The sequence below is a fragment of the Centropristis striata genome, chromosome 10 (genome assembly GCF_030273125.1).
Source record: "Centropristis striata isolate RG_2023a ecotype Rhode Island chromosome 10, C.striata_1.0, whole genome shotgun sequence".
Taxonomy (NCBI): Eukaryota; Metazoa; Chordata; class Actinopteri; order Perciformes; family Serranidae; genus Centropristis; species Centropristis striata.
Genome location: NC_081526.1, coordinates 9,202,579 through 9,223,038, shown reverse-complemented (window position 1 = coordinate 9,223,038; position 20,460 = coordinate 9,202,579). Strand labels below are relative to the sequence as shown.

At 37.6% G+C, this 20,460-nt stretch overlaps 2 protein-coding genes across 3 annotated transcripts; one reads left to right on the top strand and one right to left on the bottom strand.

The window, feature by feature from the left end:
- Positions 1-723: 723 nt before the first annotated feature.
- ppig (peptidylprolyl isomerase G (cyclophilin G)) lies at positions 724-7,262 on the bottom strand. Its single transcript, XM_059342610.1, has 13 exons — positions 7,005-7,262; positions 5,560-5,643; positions 5,222-5,296; positions 5,018-5,125; positions 4,386-4,430; positions 4,210-4,297; positions 4,060-4,089; positions 3,835-3,974; positions 3,518-3,692; positions 3,247-3,432; positions 3,066-3,156; positions 2,789-2,928; positions 724-2,025 (listed from the first exon to the last, which is right to left on the bottom strand). Exons 2-13 carry the CDS (start codon positions 5,618-5,620, stop codon positions 1,026-1,028), a joined length of 2,139 nt encoding a protein of 712 aa, XP_059198593.1. The 5' UTR covers positions 5,621-5,643; positions 7,005-7,262; the 3' UTR covers positions 724-1,025.
- Positions 7,263-7,592: 330 nt separating this feature from the next.
- On the top strand, positions 7,593-20,331 carry fastkd1 (FAST kinase domains 1). 2 transcript variants are annotated; one of them, XM_059342609.1, is made up of 16 exons: positions 7,593-7,924; positions 8,942-9,444; positions 9,538-9,606; positions 10,107-10,226; positions 10,321-10,393; positions 10,592-10,734; positions 10,836-10,946; positions 11,831-11,962; positions 12,048-12,534; positions 13,031-13,148; positions 13,223-13,351; positions 13,455-13,592; positions 14,626-14,730; positions 17,262-17,373; positions 17,472-17,586; positions 19,880-20,330. In XM_059342609.1, exons 2-16 carry the CDS (start codon positions 9,110-9,112, stop codon positions 19,973-19,975), a joined length of 2,283 nt encoding a protein of 760 aa, XP_059198592.1. In that variant the 5' UTR covers positions 7,593-7,924; positions 8,942-9,109; the 3' UTR covers positions 19,976-20,330. The 2 variants fall into 2 exon arrangements, with proteins under 2 accessions (XP_059198592.1, XP_059198591.1); XM_059342608.1 differs by having other exon boundaries at positions 10,321-10,734; positions 19,880-20,331.
- The last annotated feature ends 129 nt before the right edge of the window (positions 20,332-20,460 follow it).

Here is a 20,460-nt window from a genome sequence, read left to right as displayed (position 1 = left end):
AACCAACTGCGTTAAATAACATCAAAACAAAATTCAGGAAAAAAATGTCCTTGGAGGAGAAAAGACATTAAAAAGGATCCCTGTTGCAGTAAAATCAGTTTAGAAATTGCAATTGTGAAGTAAAAATTCACAAAAGAATCAAAAAATAAAGAAAACAGCCTTCAACTGACCTCCACAATTAAAAGAACAGCTGGACCTTTATGCAGTACACGCTTATGTTGGGTTTGTTTTTCAGTCACAAATCGTCTCTAAACTGTCCATGCAGCTTCAGCTACCCATCACTTAATGGGGACAAATCCACAGCTTCCATTCAGTGCCAAAACGAAGTCCATAGTTCAGCCAAAGCACACACGATGTTACAGTCTGCCATTGTAAGCTTGACTTGTATTCACAGTTATTAACGGTTTGGAGATTAGCTTTGACAGAATCCTGTTGCCTTTGGCTGAACTGTGGAGAAGGTTTTCATGCACAGATCGACAAATATGAATAAGTGAGTTTTTACACCTGCTTTGTTTAGTTTGGTTGAATTGAACTCTGGTTTGTTTCCCCCTTAGTGCGGTTCGTACTCAGGCGTGGTCCCGTTCCAAAATGAACTTTAGGTTAATGGTGGGAATATGATCCAACCTTGATGTGACCCAAATACCAGCTGTACTCAAGTTTGAGCTACAGGAGTCCCTTTGCTAGATGAGGTTTGGATTCTGGGATGCAGCAGAGAACGCAAACTAGCTGGAGAACTGGAGAAATATACACTAGTCCAGAACACAGGACCTTCTTCCTGATACATCTGACCAATAAGTGGAGTGGATGTTCTCCCGCAGTTTGCCGTGATGCGTTTTGGTTTGCTGGACTTTTCTGTGTGTGAAAACACCCTGAACTAAGGGAGAAACGCTCTACAAGCTCACAACAGATTTGGACAAGCAAATGCACTACTGGGTCCCGCTCTAGATGGACAGCTGATGCTGCAGACTACATGTGTAATGGTTTAAAAATAGGGAGAGACTTCTTTTCGGGGTGCCATCACAGACTCAGTCGCTGTCGGAGCTTGAGCTGGAGCTTGATTTATTCCTCTTGCTGTCGTTTCGGTCTTTGCCCTTGGTACTATCTGGTCTTGGGTTGGCCGGGCTTTTTCTGTCTTTGGATCTTGAGGATCTATTTGCCTCTCTCCGTTTAGAATCTGGACTCTTTTGTCGCTTCCTTCTGTCGTCTCTATCGCTGTCAGAGCTGCTGCTGTGTCTCCTCCTCTGGTTGCTAGATTCTCTGTCTCGGTCCTTCCTGTGAGAGGACCGGTCTTTGCTGTGGTCTCTCCTGTTGCTCTTGCTTCTGGAGCGTCTGCCTCCGTGGGAGTCTCTTGTCTTATTCCTGTCTGGACTTCTTGTTCGACGTTCCCTATCCCTGGATGTTCCTCGCTTCTTATTCTCCCTTTCACTGTTGCGTCGTCTATCATGACTCCTACTACGCTCTCTGCCCCTCTCTCGGCCCTTTTCTCGTTTGTCTTCTTTGTCCTTTGACGCTGCCCGTCTGCTCCTATCCCTGTTCCTGCTGCTTGATCTGTGTCCATCTTTTGTAGTTGGTCTTTCTTTACTTTGTGACTTTGTCCTAGTTCTCTCCCCATTTCTTCCTTTGGTATCCTCTTTATGCTTTTTATCAGCCTCGTGACCCTTGTTTCGATCTTTACTGTGGTCAGATTCGGACTCCTTTTCTTTCTTATTAGCATTTCGGTCTTTGCTCCTTGAGCGACTTTTCCGGTCGTCACTTTTGTGCTTGTGACCCTTCTCTCTGCTTTTTGACCGCCTTCTCTTTTCTCTGCTTTTACTGCGGCTTTTTGATTTATCTCTTTTCTTTTCCTTGTGTTTGCTATTCTTCTCGTCCTTCTCCACAGTGTCCTCTTCTTTGCTTTTGGACCTATGTGACCGAGATTTCTTATCTTTTTTACCCTCTGCTGTGTGTTCGTGCTTTGTGTCGGAGGTCCTTCTCTCTCTTCTTGGAGCTTTAGCAGCCTCATCCTTTGCATCATTCATGTCACCTCTGTGAAAAAAAGAAACAAATAAATGCCACCTTGTTAGCATACTTGCCTATATAATACAATGCATAATGACACTGACTAGCTCTGAAATACAAATAGTAGCAAAATAGCCTTTGCATGAAACCGACTATTTATAGCTGCTGGGAACAGATCATGTAGACACCCTGATAGATTTTTCTTGGTTTATGTCAAACATTGCATGCACTGTTTTAACTTACACTGTGTTAGTGTTATCGGTTTTTGCACCTTGATTCCAGAAAACTGAAGTAAAGTCTAATGATAAACTTGCTTTGATTTTGAATTTCCACATTTCATTAATACCAGACAGAAACATGAAAGGGTTGTTTTATGTCAAAGTTTGGACTAAAATGAAGGTAACATCTCTAACTGGCAGCGTATATTTAAAATGGTCACCTTGGACATACTTTATGTCCTTTTTATATTTGTGAATTGCACTTTTAAACACAATTTAAAGACGGTGTCAGCGATTCTGCATAAGACCGTTTACATTTGAACTCAGGACTTAAAATCAGTGCATTTTTCTTCATACATCTACGGCCTTTCCCCCAGAAAATCAGAATAATGTTCTGTGGTTTGGTCTGAGTCTCTCTTTGTTTCGCACTTACAGAGCCAGGCCTGTGTTAGAACACCAGGTTTTCCTTCGGTGCGCATACACAGAACGGAGCGCTAGCAGACCATGAGGAGATATTTGCTGAATTTAACAAAAAGTGTATTGGATTAGAAATCAAATGGAGGTTATCTTACTTGTCACCCTTGATCCAGCGCTCTCCTGTGACCGCCCTCATCCTCTGACGGTGCATCTCCTGACGCCAGTGTGGAGGTGTTTCACTGCGCCGGAAACGATCTCTGGACCTCGAACGAGAGCGTGACGGTGTCCGATAGCGCTGGACGAGAACAATGAAAAACCTGTTAATTCACGCTGGTTATAAGACAATGTGTCTTGTAAAAGCAGCTGGAAATATTCCAATCTAATTTGACATAAATCTTAGCTGAGCAGTTTTCATTGGTGCGGTGCACCTACCCTTGGACCTCTGCCCTTTATCTTTCTCCCGGACCGTGTCATCACCAGTCTTCTGTGATATGCTGACTGAGAATTATATGATGTGGCAGTGCTATGGAAAGGAAACAACAGGGCATTACATTTAACAGACAACGGCATTATGTTTGGATGCATATGTTGCCTCTATGCCAAGCAGACTAACCTCTCTCTTGGTCTTTCCTCTTTTTTTGGCGGATTCTTTTCTTCCTCCTCTTTTGGCTTCTGGACCACCTGGGGACTCCTCCTCATGAGGAATCGGTTCTCTGGGATTGGGGGGATTTCTTCAGGACGTACAGTAGATGTGACCAGCTCTTCTTGTTCTTTCTCTTCAGCACTTTCAGCCTCTGACCTACGAAAGAATGCCCGCTCAGGATAAATAGCCCTAGGTACTGTTTACACAGCAGGCAATGAAAATGTGACAATATATTAGGTACCTTTTCTTCTTCTTCTTCTTTTCTTTCTTTTTTAGCTTTTTCGCCTTCTTTTTCTTCTTCTTAGATTCCTTCTCCGATTCTTCTGAATCAGAGGAGTCTGATGAGCTCTCAGAGTCGCCGGAGCTGCTGCTGGAACCAGAAGAGGCTTGCTCTCTCTTTTTTTCCTCTTTCTTTGCTGCAAACATTTAAGACTCTGTTAGAAGCACTGCTTGTTATAATCTAAAAAAACTGTCTCTGCTCAGACAACGGCAGAAGACCAATCACAACATGTTTAAAACTTATTTTGAGAGTGCTGGAATTGTTTCACACAGACAAACCTTTAGACTTAGGGATGAGTTCTCCACAATTCATAACTTTCACATCAGCGTATGGTCTGCTATTAGGATCCGTTTTCTGGTTCTCCATGGTTTGGACAACCTCTTGGCCAGAAATCACATGTCCAAAAACCACGTGGACACTGAGGAAATACAGTGATGTTGAGCTTTAGCGATGTCGATCTAAATCAAGTGAATCAGTTTTGGATGCAATCAAGCAGCACTTACCCATCAAGATGTGGAGAGGGCTTTGTTGTTCTGTGGTGTGACAGGAGGCCATTCAAGAAAAGAAAGCATAGAATTATTTGAATGGCCAAAAGGATGACAGAATGAACAAACAAAAGTATGAAATCTATAATATACAGGAAAAGTGCTTACATGAAAAACTGTGATCCATTTGTATCTTTGCCCCTATTGGCCATAGACAGCAGGTACTCCTTGTTGTGTTTCATAGCGAAGCTTTCATCTGGGGGAAAAGGATAAGATTGTACTGCCATCTTGAAGCCAACGTCGGTTTGGATAACAACTGACAGCTCTGACAGTGGCCTCTTTACCTTCAAAAAAGCCTCCATAGATGGATTCGCCTCCTCTTCCATTACCTACAATATCAGAGAAGGAATGAAACATGAGAAACGGGGCTGCAACAGTGAGGAGATTTATTGCATTACAAATCTGCTGCTGGGTATGGCAACCAGTTTTAGATATTATGGACCCCTCCGGACTGAGCTCCAATGTTCCTCAATAAGTGATGTAACATGGATGACTCCGACATATCTTAGAATTAGGATGTCAATCTGGGGGTGTGTTTATGTTTGTTTGTGTATGTCTATACAGTATGTAAGCTGTGTTACCTGGTTTTGTTGTAAAAAAAAAAAAAATGGTTCTGCAGAAATTATATGTAAAGGATAATATGTGGATTGCTTGAACCTCAATAAAAAAAATATTAAAAAAAACAAAACTGCTGCTGATTGTCAGTAATTTAAAATACAGTTAATAAGGTTGCTGTGAATCTTTTTTGATGCTTTCATGATTAGATGCTGACACCATCTGCATATGTTGAAGGTGAAATATGTCAGCTGTCTACAGTCATTAGCTATATATTCACAGTCTTTAAATAGCAATACACAAACTATAGGTGTTCTAAGTTAAGTAAACCATTCACATCCTTCAAACTTTATTAACTCACCTTCGCTGAAGTCTCCTCCTTGAATCATGAAGTCTTTTACAACCCGATGGAACAGACATCCTTTGTAGTGCAGCGGTTTCATAGTTCCTTTACCAATGCCTTTTTCACCTAAATCAAACGCACATTGTATTATCAGTTATCAACATAACTGTGCCAAGAAGTAGAAGGTTTTTTGGGTATATTCTTGTGTAGAAAAGTTATTACCTGTGCAGAGGCATCTGAAGTTTTCACAAGTTTTGGGACAGACGTCTGAAAACAATTCAACCACAACTCTGCCGACTGTGAGAAAAAGGGCATTTGTTAGTTTTGTTTTTGTGATGAAAAATTACTTTCATTGCTCATTATATTAGGTAAATCTATTAAAAACAAATCCATGAAACATCCATGCAAGTTCTCCTACTGAGACCCTTCTGCAATTTTAGTATCCAAGTCAACAGCAGCACAGATGATATCCTAATAATAATAATAATAATAACTCTAATAAACTGACAACTGACTGACTGCATTAGTAAGTAGAAAGAAAGTAAAAGTGTTTTTCTTACCGAGCACATTACTGATGCCAATGTCAAGGAAGCACCGAGTGCGCTGAGCCTTGATCCCCATGATCACCTCTACTGATCAAACACCTGATGGTGAGAAACACAGATATCAAAGATAAATGACAAGTTGGCTCTTAATATTTTGTCGGGAATATCTAGAAAACCCTGCATACCAAACAGGGTTTACCAGCTCAAAGACTGCTTTACATGCAAATGAAAAACCACTTGATCCTAAATATATCACAGTGGTATTGATAGTGTAAACAATATAAGCATTACTGACAAGGCTGGATTAACCATATGGGCAACTGGGCAATTGCCCAGAGGCCCACGACCTCTAAAGGGCCCAGGGCCGTGTGGGCACATGCAAAATATCTGTTATCTCTCGCTTGTATGTTACAATGTCCATCGGAGCCGTTGCTCAACAATGGATTTTGAGGCGACAGGGTGATTTCTGTTTATAATGAGCTGAGGAACAAAATGCTACTTGATTCTAGACTCTTGATTTTTGTTTGTACCTTGTCTTCCTCTGTGATGGCTCTATCAATTCAATACATTTGTGCTGCTGGGTGGATAGGTGTTGTTAAATAAATATTGGATGCTTTGAAAGAGGTTGCTTACTTATTTTTTTGTGAAAATTGAGGACACTTCCTTTCCTATCTTTTTGTTCGGTGTCCTTGAGTGCCAAGAAAGGCTCCTTCCAAATAAAATGTATTATTATTATTATCATTATTATCTATGGAGTGGGTCAGTTTCGCCAGATTATACTGATGGTGATGTGTTTTGTTTTCATAACATCATATGTGAGTGAGTGGCTCGACAAGAGGACATAGTGGTGCATTTATTAGTTCTATGAGCGTTTGCACATCTGTACATGAAAATGCACTTGATGACAGTTGGTTATTGATGTATTGAGTGTATTGAGTGTATTAACTGTATATTACTGTAATTTATTCTATATTTGCCAGATTATGGTGATTCTGGGGTCGTGATGATGGGGCCCTTGAACATTGTTGCCCAGGGTACAGCAAAGTGTTAATCTGGCCCTGATTACTGACACAATATACAAAGATGGATTATTAACAATCAGGTTTATTTTTTTAACCCCTAGCTAGCGTTAGCCAGCTAGCGTTAGCAACACGTTTGAAGTCTCACTTAACCTGTAAAAAACCGATTGCAAAGATACATTTTTGTGTTAACGGTCACAAATTATCCCTCATAACACGCTCAACACTGGTGATTGTATCGTTATTGTTTTACACACACACACTAAAAACACCCTAGAAACTGCAGGCCCGGTGTTGGCATTAGCATTAGCATGGTTACCTAGCTTCAGCCAGACAACATGCAGAGGGACTCATCTACAGGACGTAAAAAAAAAACACAATTTCGACATATTAACTAAACATATATGGTGCCAAGACGTGGTCAATACGAAATCACATCACCTGAAGACGCAAGGGTATCACTCCATACAGCAAGCAGCTCTCACAGACGACGGAAATTAAGTTTCATTCAGTGTTGGGCTCACTGTTTTCTAAAGATGGCGCGGCGGGACGTCAACGTGTTTCTAGAAGATGCTGCCGTGAGATTTTACGCCCTGAAATTAGCCTGTCAGGTACAACTGTCCCTCGATTTAGTGATTCAATTAAATGTTCATGTTTGTTTATTACGACAAAGTAGCGTGGTGGGATCCACTGATTTGACCGTTTTGGTTTCAACTCCGATTCAAAGATTTTTAAATTAATTTACATTTTCTTTGAATCTTTAAAAACTATCGGACAGACATTTATATTTATTTATTCATGTTATGTATTTACTTTTTTGCCTCCATAACCCTCTGGATGTAAATAGTTAAATTGTATGTTTTTTTTGGCTCTGTACAATTTTAATACTAACAACTGTAAATCCATTTGTACTTGTCAATTGATGTGAAATTCCTAATAAAAAGATAATTAAAACAAAAAAAAAACTATCGGAACACGCCACTGCTGCCTGAAAGGTAAAACCCAGGGTGGTAAACTCCCTCCTTTTATATTACGACACTCGCTACGGAAGTGAAACATTGTAGCACACAAGCGGGTTACTGACTTTGAATGATCGATTTTAATGACACATTCTATTTGTGTTACCCATATAATGTTTATACCTGTAATAGCTGGAGAAATATAGCTAAAAATCGAGCTAGCAGGGCTAATTTGGCCTTGTCAGTAATTCTAGGTACTTTTTTCTTCATACACGTGAATACCGTGTTGGCAATCTGAAGTCAGCTCCTGGTGGCTCACTTCTGAAGACAACAACACTGAAGGAAAGTCATCTTAAATCTCTGAATGAGGCTGTTTGCGAGGTGAAATCTTCACATCCTGAGGTCAGCATGGTCACACTGAGCTAACTTCACTGTCATTCAAGTGTGTTTGCATGTTACTTATCGTCACACTGTTAAAATAATCGCCTAAGTCATTTTTTGTCAATTTGTTTTGTTCCCCCCCCCCTTCAATATTTACAACTTTAATCTCATTAAAAAAATCCTAAATGTGGCCCTAATACTCATTAATATGTTTTAATAGAGCATTAAGTAAACTTCATTATACATTTATTTATAATGCTGAAATAAAACACAAATAACTAAACTGTATATCATCACACTGTTAAAATAATCGCCTAAGTCATTTTATTGTCAAAATTGTTTTTTTACCTAATCATCTCCTCATGACGTCGGCCACCTATGGTAAAATCTCCTACCTCCTCAGTTGATCAGATCATGTGATTTTACCCCTTTAAGATAATGGCCTATGTCAAGTGTGTGACTTAAGCGGATTTATTATGCCTAAGTCAAAATAAAATGTGACTTAGGCAATTTTTTGAACATACCTTTGTGACTTAAGCAAGATATGGTAACACTTTATTTTGAAGGTGTCTACATAAGAGTGACATGAGCCTGTCATGAACATGACATGGGATGTGTCATCAACATTAATGACACTTTGAAGTAACATTAATGCTCATGATACTTGTCATGTCATGTTTCTGACAGGCTTGTGTGACTCTTAAGTAGACACCTTCAAAATAAAGTGTTACCATATCTTGCTTAAGTCACAAAGGCATGTTCAAAAATGGCCTAAGTAATTTATTTCTCTTAAGTTACATACGTTACACACAGTGTTATTACTATGCCAATAGCCATCCTTTGATACATCCTCTTTGAGTGAAATGATCAATAAATGTCATATGTTACACTTTTGGTGAAGTTTTTTGTGTTTCCTGCAAAACTTGAAAAAATTAGTCAGCCGATTATTTTAACAGGGTGAAGATATAATAAAAAATAATTAAAAATATAGGGATTCAGGTTAAAATAATGTTAATTTTTTGTCTCCAACTGACACAGGTCCCTGAAGGAGCACCCACCACATACCACTTCCAGACTGTAGTTTTGTGAGTGTGATTGCAGCCGGCTGAGCCCGTTTGTTGGTTTGACATTGAGCTGCACAGTGGGAGACACTGAGCTATAATGAAAACCCCAGTTCATAGTTAATTTAAGCCCAGGTCTGTGGTGATGTTTCGACACTGGGTTGGGAATTTCTTCCTACGGAGGCTCTTTCACGGAGGGCCAGTGAACCGAGACCAGGTTATGAAGCAGCTGCAGTGTTGCTATGCTGAAGACCAGTTGTTTGATGTGGTGGGCGAGAACAAGGCCGATCTGACAGTTCACCATGTCAACGTAGCTGCGAAGAAGCTGTACCAGTTTCAGAGAGGGAAGCCAGAGTTGTTCAAGGCTGAGGACCTCATCAAGAGCCACCCGCAGTTCTTGACTCTCCGGGTTGTAGCGGAGAATCAGATTGCTCTTATGGATGATGATAATTTGGTCGACATACTTTGCAATTTCCTCAGGTACTTGTAACATACAGACACAATCAGTTTCAGTTATATATTTGCATTATAATGTAGTAATATTCACATGATGCAATAATGTTCATCTTTCAGGTTGAAAGTGGATTCACACGACTCTCTTGTTCAGCAGTTGGTTTCAGAAGCGTGGCTCAGACTAGACAGGTATGATTTCATTACATTGTTTTGAATTGATGGGATGTAGGGAGGCATTTTACTATCATTTCAAAACTTATTTAGTTGATCAAGTGATTTTAAAGTCTATAAAATGTCTTTAAAGAAATGGAAAAAACCTATACCAAGGTCGTGCCCTATCTCGCAGTGTTAATGAAAGTGAATTTTATTTTTTTGTGTATCCGCCCTCTGATTCTGATCTGAATAGTTCTTCCCTGGCCCACACTACACCCTTTCTCTAAGTTTCATTAAAATCAGGTCAATAGTTTTTCTTTTATCTTCCAGACATACAGACAAAATAACTAAACTGAAATCATAACCTCGGTGGAGGAAAATATACAAGGATATGAAATATAGAACTCAACATTCGGGAAGCAGAAACCAGCAAATCTTTGGCATTTTAACTTTAGAAATTGAGAAAAAGATAAATTAGGATAAAACTTGTTGGATTAATTACTGACGAGACGTTAAACAATTGTGGATTTTTGCAGATTTTCAATGAGTTGCTTATCCAGGTTTTCCACCTGTCTGACTGATCACCACCATAGTCCTCTAATGGGCCGCATCGTCGATATTATGGATCAGAGGTTGTCCTCTATTGATAGTGCCAGGTTGGTCACAAGATGGATAAGATCAAATAACAAATACTGAATTAACAACAAGTCACTCATAATGTGTATTTACTTTTCTGGTCTATTTTCCCAGGAGTCTAACCCTACTGATGGTCAGTACCTCGTACCTGATGTCTCCACGGCTTCAGGGCGCCGTTCTTAGCAGGGTAGAGCATTTCTTGGAAACTAAAGATGACATAAATTTTGACGACCTACAAAGAGTGGTGCAGTTCCTGTACAGGATCAGGCACATCCACACCTCCAGACATCTGCTGAAAACGTGCAACCAAAAAATATTGCTGTACATTCCGAAGCTAACATACGATAACATACGTGATATCTCCTTCATTGTCCGGATGTATCAGTCGCTATATTACAGCAACCCTGACTTCACACTGGCAGTCAAATGCAGACTAACAGAACTGATGAATTCAAGCATCGATACTTCCTCCTTCTCCAGACTGTTTGTCTGTCTGACTCCGTTGGCCAGTCAGGAGATCAGAGACAGGTTCGTATCTTTATCAGTGGAGCGATCAATGAGTGGAAACTTAACCCTTCTCAGCACTTCTTGGTTCTTACACGTCTCCAATGTGATTTTATTCCTTTTAGATTGGAGAACATGGCCCTCCCGATGGCGCATGAGCTCAGTGCGATGGGGGCTGTGTATATGACAGAAGCTCTGTCAGTGACTCGGAGCAAGAATGTTATCTTACTGAAAGAGTGAGTACATATCTCATATCATATAGCCTAAAAAGTGGAGCCAATATTAAATTAAGATTAAGGTTAAGATGAATTACTTTATTAATCCCACAATGGGGAAATTCAACCTCATTTAACCCTCATTTAACAGAGCCTTTGCTCTGTTTTATTTGTTTGTATTTGTTCTTTGTGTTTTTTTTAGAATTAAGATTAATTTTAAAATTGAGATAAATTTTAAAACCCACTTTTATTTACTGAGACTAACAGAGAGACTCACTTTGTTTTAGTTGTTTTTGCTTGTTCTTTGTTTTTATTGTTTTTATTGTTGGTCTGTCCTGCCATGTACAGCACTTTGTATCATCTAACGCTGTCTTAAAGGGCTCTATGAATAAATTTGATTTGATTTGATTTTTTACACACAAGTGAACACACCATGCAAGGAGCAGTGGGCAGCACATTACTGCGCCCGGGAACTTATTGCAGATATATCAGTATTACAGACAAAAACATGAGCATTCATTCTTTATATTGGAAACAGACAGCTTTGCCCAGTTCTCATGAAATTATATATGTTCTAATTCTAATTTGCCCACATCCTACTCATGTTGTCTTGAAAGCTGAGATTGAAAATCCACTCTTGAACTTGGAAAAGGCATTTGACAATCTCACCTTAACTTAAAAAACAGTATCTGTTGAATAGTTTTACCCATAATTATAATAATAATACAAATATTGTCATAATAATGACTTTATATATATATATTAATATATATAAAGTAGATTAATTAGTAGAATTTCACAAATTAAGTATATATATATATATATATATATATATATATATATATATAGACTTAATTTGTGAAATTCTACTAATTATTGCTGGTACTTATGGTCTTATTTTCCAGAATTGTATCAGTAATCGAAAGGAACCTTCATGTCTACAATCCAAGACAGATAGGCAGAATCACCGAAGCCTTTTTTCTGCTGAAGTACCACAACATTGAACTCTCCACTAAATTAAAAAACCTATTAACCAAGTAAGTGTTTATTTGAGCCGAGGAGGATATTTAACTTTACTCTTAAATTTATTAAAACATAGACTAATCACACTTTATCTTGCAGTTTCTTGCAGCACAGCGTCTCAACCCAGGAGGTTTGCGCGTTGACCCGGTGTCTGTCCATTCTGCCCTGCCCGCAACTTGATGACGTCATGGTCTCACGGCTGAATGCGGTGATGCCCCAGTGCAGTCTCTATAATCTTTGCACCATTTCTAATGCTATTAACAGGATGGTGCGTAACAGTCCCTCCAACCGCAACATCACTCCGAGCAAGTTCATCCCTCTGATGCAGAATATGAACTTCTGCGGGCTGGAGAAGCTACGAACAGCCAAGCGGCTGGACTTGTTGCTAAAGCAGACGAGGTTCATGAATGGAGAGTGGTTTGATGAAATACTGCTGGAAGAGATGATGCTCACCCTTGAGAGGATGAAAGACCAAATAAACTGGAGGAATGTGACTCGGTTGGCCCTCTTCATAACCAAAAAAAGTTACCTCTGCCCTCCCCTGTTGGATCGGATCGCCAGTGTGGCCATTCAAGACATTGACAAGGTACCCTAAGAGAAATCACGGTAACACTTTACAATAACCATCTAAGTGATGTTTATAGATGGTTTATAAACCAATTATTAACCATTTACAAAGTGCTATACATATTTAATCTTTAAAACCAATTTCTTAAAGGTATATGAATCATTTCAAAATCATAAACATACTAAATATGGTGTTAAAAGTGTAATAATGAGTGAAACTAAAACTATTAATTATAATTGAATTGTTTCTTAATGGTAAATTAATTATAAATTTACATTAATATACCATCTATTAGCCATTTATACATTATTTAGTTAGTTAAACAGTAATAAATTATCTATTTACCATTCTAAATGGCCTATAAACTGTTTATAAATTATGATTAAACATTAATAAACTATCCGTTTACCATTTATAAATGATGGTTATTGTAAAGTGTTACTGAAATCACAATGTGGTAAGTCTCGATTGATTAAATGTATAATAATGGTATTTTTCCTGTATCATTTTTTAGATTTCCAACAATTCAAGTGTAGCTAGGGCCCTGCTACCGTTCCCTCTCTTGAATTATGATCCTGCACAAATAGACAACTTCTATGATGTTTATGTTCATCACATCACTCCACATTTCCGTAAGTCAATCAGTTTACACTTTTTTCTTCTTATTTTTAGCTTACACTTACACCTTTCTTTCTTGTGTGTTTAGGCTTCATTGACCCACATTTGCTAGTTTCACTGGGACACGCTTTGTCTATGGCCAAGTGTTATCCTGAAGAACTAGTCCAAGAAGTCTTCAGTATAGGTTTTCTGAGAAAGCTGGACAACCAACTGGAATGTATGTCCCCCACTTTACTTGCAAATGTGTTAATATGAATCTGTTGCAAAATATTCATGTGAACTGAATAGAAGGAATGTAACTGTTGTCCTTACTTTTACAGGTGTGCCTAATGAGTTCAGCACAAACGTCAGAATGCGCCTCATGGAGCTCAATCGTGCCGTGTGTCTCGAGTGTCCCGAGTTTCAGGTGCCGTGGTTTCATGAGAGCTTCTGCCAGCAGTGGTTATGGAGAAGTAAAGGTAAAAAATATGCACCGGTAAATCCTGTTTTGTGTGGTAATGGAATTCAAATACATCCACAGTGTTTGCACACAAAATGCTTTAAAGGTTGTCTTATTCCTTCATTCTTTCTCCTTAATCGCTTATCCGCACTCACACTGGTCGCCAGACTATCACAGGGCTCACACATAGAGACAAACAAGCACACTCTCATTCACCAGTTAACCTTAAGTGCATGTTTTTGGACTGTGGGAAGCATTTATATGAAATGAAACGGTTATTTGTTTAAATTTGAATCTTTATTAAACATTGGTGTAGACCCAAAGCAATTTGCATTCTTTGATTGTAAAAAATATATATTATGAAGGCATTGAAACTTTTTTTTTTAAAACTTTTTGGTCAACTTAAATATACAATCATAGCTAACGAAAGTCTACGGCCCGGCACCTTAACCTCAACATTTTGCCAACTTCAAGTCTGATTTTACGTTTCTCTAGCTAGGCTAGCTTCCGATTCGAAATCTCCTGAGATATTTCTTCAGTGTCAAGCCTCTCATTTGCACTTTAGTTCTCACTGCTCTCTGACAAAATCATATTGATAAATGCTCATTATGACCTATTAGTAAAGCTGGTAGGCTAGTTTAGACTTAGTAGGCTGTTTTATCTTCATTGTAAGGCTTGAAATAAGGTTTGCGGCTCCATTCCCACATTTTTTCCCTTTTTTCAGCCAACAGTGGCTCTTTTGCCCATAAAGGTTGCCGACCCCTGGTGTAGTCCAAGCTGCTTATTATGACCCAAAGAGGAAGTCAAATGATGTAGAATAAGGAGCAACAAACAAACTCAGGGCTTACAATCAAGATGCTGCTATTCTTGTTCCATGTGACACCAAAAGTCAACCTTTATAAAGTCAATGAATCAATGAACGACCGTACGTCATTTGAGCCAGACTGTTTCATAATGTTAATTAAAATGGTCAACAAACTATTCTGTTGTTTAGGTTTGAGGATGTGCTGGATAATTCTAAACTGTCGAAATGTTGTTTTGTTTTTTTCCAGAGATAAGTCCTGTGAGACGGCAAATCCACAAAACGTTGGGCGAAGTTCTCGGTGGCTCTAACTATGTTCAAGTAGCAGTTGTCACTCCATATTTTCACAGCGTGGGTGAGTAATTTTGGGGAATTCAAACACTATTTTGATGACGTTTTCTCACACCTTTCCTTTCTATTGTAAAAAAGAAGTCTTTGAGCTGATGAAAAGAGAAGCTCATGTGAAGGGTAGCTCCTATACTTGGATTGCATCAAGTCAATTTTATGTATGAGTTTTAATTGATACATTTTAAATACAAGCCTTAATGGAATAGTTTGTATTTATTGAAGTGGAGTTGCATGAGGTACGTAGGGACCATAGTCAATGGCAGAAACCACGCCCCCAGTTTGGAGAAGCAGACAGGAGTACCGACATAGAAGCTAAGTAATTAAACTAACTTGTACTAAAGTATTTTGGCCACTTACTAAAAAATTAACTACCAGTTTAGGTCTATGATATATTTAAAATACTTTCAGTGCTTTATGTTATGTTGCTTTATGTTACTAAAGACTTATCTTTTTAATTTGGCTTTTACTCTATTTTTAAATATTTTTATGCTCATGAATCTTAGTGTTACAACATCTTCTCTTTTATTTATTTATTCATTTGCTATTATTTATTAGTCTATTTTTATATATATTTTTTATTATGCTCTCTCCTTTTTAATTATTTTTTATTATCATTTTTTTATCTGGCATTTTTAATTTTTATTGTTATTATTTACTTTCATTTTTTATTTTATTTTATTTTATCTTATCTTACCTTACTTTATTTTTATTTATTATATCTAATTACTTTCTAATCTGCCTCCAGTGTTTCCTTACTGCTCCACATTGAGATGGAGCTTCCTCAGTTTGTGCTTTGTTTATAATGGGATGGTTGGATGGAGGGTTTTTGCTTGTTTCTATGTTTTATTATTATTATTATTATCATTATTATTATTATTATTATTTTTATTTTTTTCCTTTTTTATGTGAAGCACTTTGTATTACATTTCTCTTGTATGAAAAGTGCTATATAGTCTGATTGATTGATTGATTGATTGATTGATTGTCTTGCCATCAGACAGTCATTTCCATGGGTTTAACTTGAGCTGTTATATCCATCTTTGCACCCTTCAAAGCCACCAGACTCCACTGAGAAAAACAGTAACCAACATTCTCATGTTATTTGAGGTAAAATTACTGTTGTTCTCAATGAAGTCTGGTGGCTTTAAATGGAGCAAAGATTGACATAGTGGCTCCACTTCCCCTTTTCAAAGTGCTTTCTGACAGCAAGTTAAAGCGGTGATAATATTGGAAATATAGCATACACTGCACTACACAAAAAAAAATATGGCTTAAATACATTTTGTTGTTGCCCCGGTCCTCAACAGCACATTGCTTAGCTTCTGTGTTGGTACTCCTGCCTGCTTCTCAAACTGGGGGCGTGCCCACCAAATCTACTGTAGATAATACACTGACTATGGAAAAATAAATAAATAAATAGAAATAATAATAACATCTTTATTTATATAGCACCTTTTAAAAACAGCAGCTTACAAAGTGCTTTGACAGAGAGCAGTTATTTACCACGAGAATGATGCCATAAGGCTAAAAACAATTCTTAAATTAAAAGAAAAAAGACAGAGCAGGAACAATCACAAGGCACTCTCAGTTACACAGAAAATACAAGGTGTAAAAAAGTAAAAAGTGAAGAAAAAGGAGTAGTTAAATAGAGAGCATTACATAAAGGCAAATCAATAAAAGTGGGTTTTAAGGATTGATTTAACCCTTTGATGCACAACATATAAACACCTTCTAATGCACACCATGGGTCCAAAATGACCCGCATTCATTTCCCATGTTATTTCATTTTTTTATTACAACAGATCATTATATCACTTTTTCCTTTCATTCTTTATGAAGAAAAATTGTTTTTGTATTAATACATCAAGTTTACACACATGGGTCAAAAATGATGTAGCGTAGTGATACAAAAAGTGATACACTAAATGAACAATTTGAGTATATGTGTAACTATGTTTGTCTTATTTTTAAGGTTTAACTTTAAAAGACTTGTTAGAACCTCAAGATTACATTGGAAAATCACATATTTTAACATTTGAGACTAATTAGAGCCACCAAATATTAATTTCCAGTGGAATAACACCAATATAACAAAATAGGATAGTTAATATTTGTGTCTTCTTTGTCAGGTTCTAAATTGGTGATTGGTGAATTGGTGACAACATATAAACAACTTCTAATGCACAACATGGGTCGAAAATGACCTTGTCAAAAGGATTTTATTCAAAAAGTAAGAAACAAAAACAAAATGAGGATGTATGATGATCAAAAACAAGTTATTTGAGGTAAACCAGCAATACTGAATGATGAAATTAATTTATTGCAAAGATGTAGAATATAAAAACTTAGTCGGGTCACTTTAGACCCATGTTGTGCATCAAAGGGTTAAAAGAAGTTACTGACTCTACCTCATACCACCCTACTTCAGAAAATCTGAATCCAAACTATCCATTTTAAAAGTAATGTTGCTTATTATTTCTATTCAATTAACATTTTCTACACTAATGTGACAAACTAACTAAAGTTTTGCCTTTTAAGACTTCGAATGCATCCTGGACAGAAACCTGCAGCCGTTGCCCTACAGCCAGAGTTACGAGAGGACGAATTCAAAGGAAAACGACAGGGAGGAGCTGCCACCTGGAGCTCAGCGGTAGGGATATACCATAAACAACCTGACCAATAAAGATGAACAAGGAGACCACTCGGTAATGAAATATGTCTGACATTCTGCTTTCACTTCTCACTCAGAGTTGCTGTGAACTTTCTTGACTCAGAGGCCTTCTGCAAGAACTCGCACCATATTAAAGGTCCAGCACTGTTAAAACAAAGACATCTTGAAATCCTGGGATATCATGTCGTTCAGGTGAGAGAACATCATTTAGGAATGCATGTCATGTTTTAAATATCTTTCACTGACTGCGAGATCTGTATTGTAATGGCTCTTTAAGATCTTTTGGGGAGCTGGTGCAGCGGTTCAGTATCCCTACTTCACACTTTTTTAGGTACCTGCAACTCCGCCACATGTTAACCCTTTATCGGGCGAAGAAATATATTTTGTAACTTCAGTGGATATCAAAATGGGGTCCCCATGTCTCTCTGTTTGGTCGCAGATTTACGAGACAAAAGCGGGGGAAAAAAGAACTTTTTTTCTCGCATATTCACCACTTTAAATCTCATAAATCTGCATATTTTTTCTCGTAGATTTGACACCTTAATCTCGTAAACTTTTTTCCTCAAAATATTACCCCCTTCCCCCAGGTCCGTATGTTTTTACACATTCTGGCTGTATGTAATATCCTCCAATATTCTCTAGGGCTGAAATTTGGAATTTGCAAGTATTTCAATGAGCGCCCTATTAAGGGTTAAGGGGGGGTTTTGGGCCCAATGCATTGACTCCCCACAATGCAGACTTCTTAGAAAACATTTTAAAGAGGTATGGAAAAGGACATGAGGCGGCTGTCTATTATTCTATGTTGATTCAGACTCTTGGTAGTGGGCCCATTTTAGCTCTGCAGAGGACGTGGGAAGGGGATCTGAACTTGACATTCAGTGATGAGGACTGGAGTAGAATTTGTAAAAATGTTAAAGATGTCTCAAGGGATGTGAGAATACGCCTTATTCAATTCAAAATTATACATCGATTTTATTGGACTCCTTCCAGATTATTTAGATTAGGACTATTACCCACTTCAAACTGTTGGCGATGCAAGTCTGACGAAGGTACTTTACTTCCAACATGATCTCACAGAAATCCGTGAAATAGCCACGGATTTCGCTTAACTCAAAATCCGTGGTATAGCCACGGATTCGCTCAAATTTCCGTGAAACTGACACGGATTTCGCTACAATGCAAGTTAATGACAGTCACATCCTGTGGCTATTCCTACATACAAAGTGATTATGTACATTCACTGAGTGAATATTTAGAAAATAAAACATATATTTCTCGCTACAAATGTGATCAAAATCCATTTTTATGCAGAAACTAAGTCAAAATATTGATTTTTTCACTAAAAATGAGAGAACTGTCCGCCATGTTTTTTGTTCTGACCGCTGGGACCTTGAAAGTCACGTCACTTGGAACAAACCAATAGCCACGGGATATGACTGTCATTAACTTGCATTGTAGTGAAATCCATGTCAGTTTCACGGAAATTTGAGCGATTCCGTGGCTATTCCACGGATTTTGAGTTAAGCGAAATCCGTGGCTATTTCACGGTTTTCTGTGAGACCAGGTTGTTTAATTCATGTTTTATGGTCGTGTGACAAAGTCCAACAATTCTGGACCGGTATTTCTGATAATCTATGTGAGATTACAGAGATGCAAAATCCATTTAGTCCAAGATTATTTGTTTTGAGTGATCATTCAGTTTTGACAGGAAAGGATAAACATATTATAAGCTTTGTCCAAACTAGTAGGGGTGTGCCCTCTCTGAGAGAATGGGCTGTTGAGATGTCACGAGTCGCAGCATTCGAAAAAATGTCATGTAAATAACTGGGTAGACTGGATCTATGTGAAGCAAAATGGGGTAAATATTTACACTTTCTAAAAGGGCCCTGAAGCGGGTTATATAGTGGAGAGACGTTAGTTGTTGTTGTTGTTGTTTTTTTCAAATGTATTTATTTATTTATTTATTTTTAGTTATTTGTGGATAAATATATACCGGTGCTTCTTCTTTTTCTTGTATGTATTTATGTTTGCTATTATTATTCTTAATCTCTTTATTTATTAACAAATTATGTCTTCCATGCAACGATTATTTTATTTTCTTGTTGTATGGACCTTCCTTGAGTCAGTCTTTGAGTCTGAGTTTTAGTTTATTTCATGTTCTGTATGTCTATTGTAATAGATGTACATGAAGGAACACGGTAAGAGATGCTTGTAACCAGAAAGGGATTAGCACTGATGGTGATGGTGTTTGGTTGTTGTTGTTGTTGGGGGTTGGGGGGGTCGTATTTTTAATTTAATTTAATTTAATTTAATTTAAGTTTAGTTTAGTTTATTTTTTAAAAAACATTTTTTCATTTTTTTTTTTTTTTTTTTTTTTTTGTACAATGAAAATGGAAAATAAAAAATGTTAATCACAAAAAAATGATACACTGAATCATATTGTATGTCAGTGAGACTCAGTAACCTAATTTGTGTTTATTTGAAGATCCCTCACTTTGAATGGAACTCTATGGAGCTTTCGACAGCGGATGCCTTGAAGGAGTATCTGAGGAAGAACCTATTCAGAGGGCTTTCAGCTTGAAACTTGAGCGTGAACAATGGAAGAAATGTTGCATTGAATGTTTTGACACAGCTTTTGACTTTTGAGAATTTTAGAATGAATGAATGAATGTGAATATACAAGTGCTCCTTATTTTAGTTACTGAGCATAGAGGTCCTAAACCTCATTCATGCTAACTGTTTGTCATGTATATAATGTGCTTTTGTATTAAAATGAAAATTTCAATACAATATAAAGCTTCATTATCTTTTTTAAATTATCAATGGGTTATAACAAACTTCTGGTAACTATGCCAATATGGGGAGCTCTACATCTATCTATATATGACATAGAGGTTATCAGCCCTCTCTTGGGGAGTTTTGTATGTTAATTCACACGAGCATTGGCTGTGGGCCATAATTAAAAATGTGTTTTATGAACAATAAAGCATGAAGACGTGTACAAAAAAAACAAGTATATTCATAGAAATGAGCCCTTTAATCCAATCTGTTCTGGCTAGTGACTTT

Bases quoted from the DNA above. Each gene is read 5' to 3' on its own strand.
- fastkd1 (XM_059342608.1), top strand. From the start codon at position 9,110: ATGTTTCGACACTGGGTTGGGAATTTCTTCCTACGGAGGCTCTTTCAC. The intron at 13,149-13,222 runs GTAAGTCAATCA...TTGTGTGTTTAG, and splicing joins TCACATCACTCCACATTTCC to GCTTCATTGACCCACATTTG. The intron at 17,587-19,879 runs GTGAGAGAACAT...GTTTATTTGAAG, and splicing joins TGGGATATCATGTCGTTCAG to ATCCCTCACTTTGAATGGAA.
- ppig (XM_059342610.1), bottom strand. From the start codon at position 5,620: ATGGGGATCAAGGCTCAGCGCACTCGGTGCTTCCTTGACATTGGCATC. The intron at 4,298-4,385 runs GTAAAGAGGCCA...CTTTTCCCCCAG, and splicing joins CTATGGAGGCTTTTTTGAAG to ATGAAAGCTTCGCTATGAAA. The intron at 3,975-4,059 runs GTAAGTGCTGCT...GTATTTCCTCAG, and splicing joins CCCTCTCCACATCTTGATGG to TGTCCACGTGGTTTTTGGAC.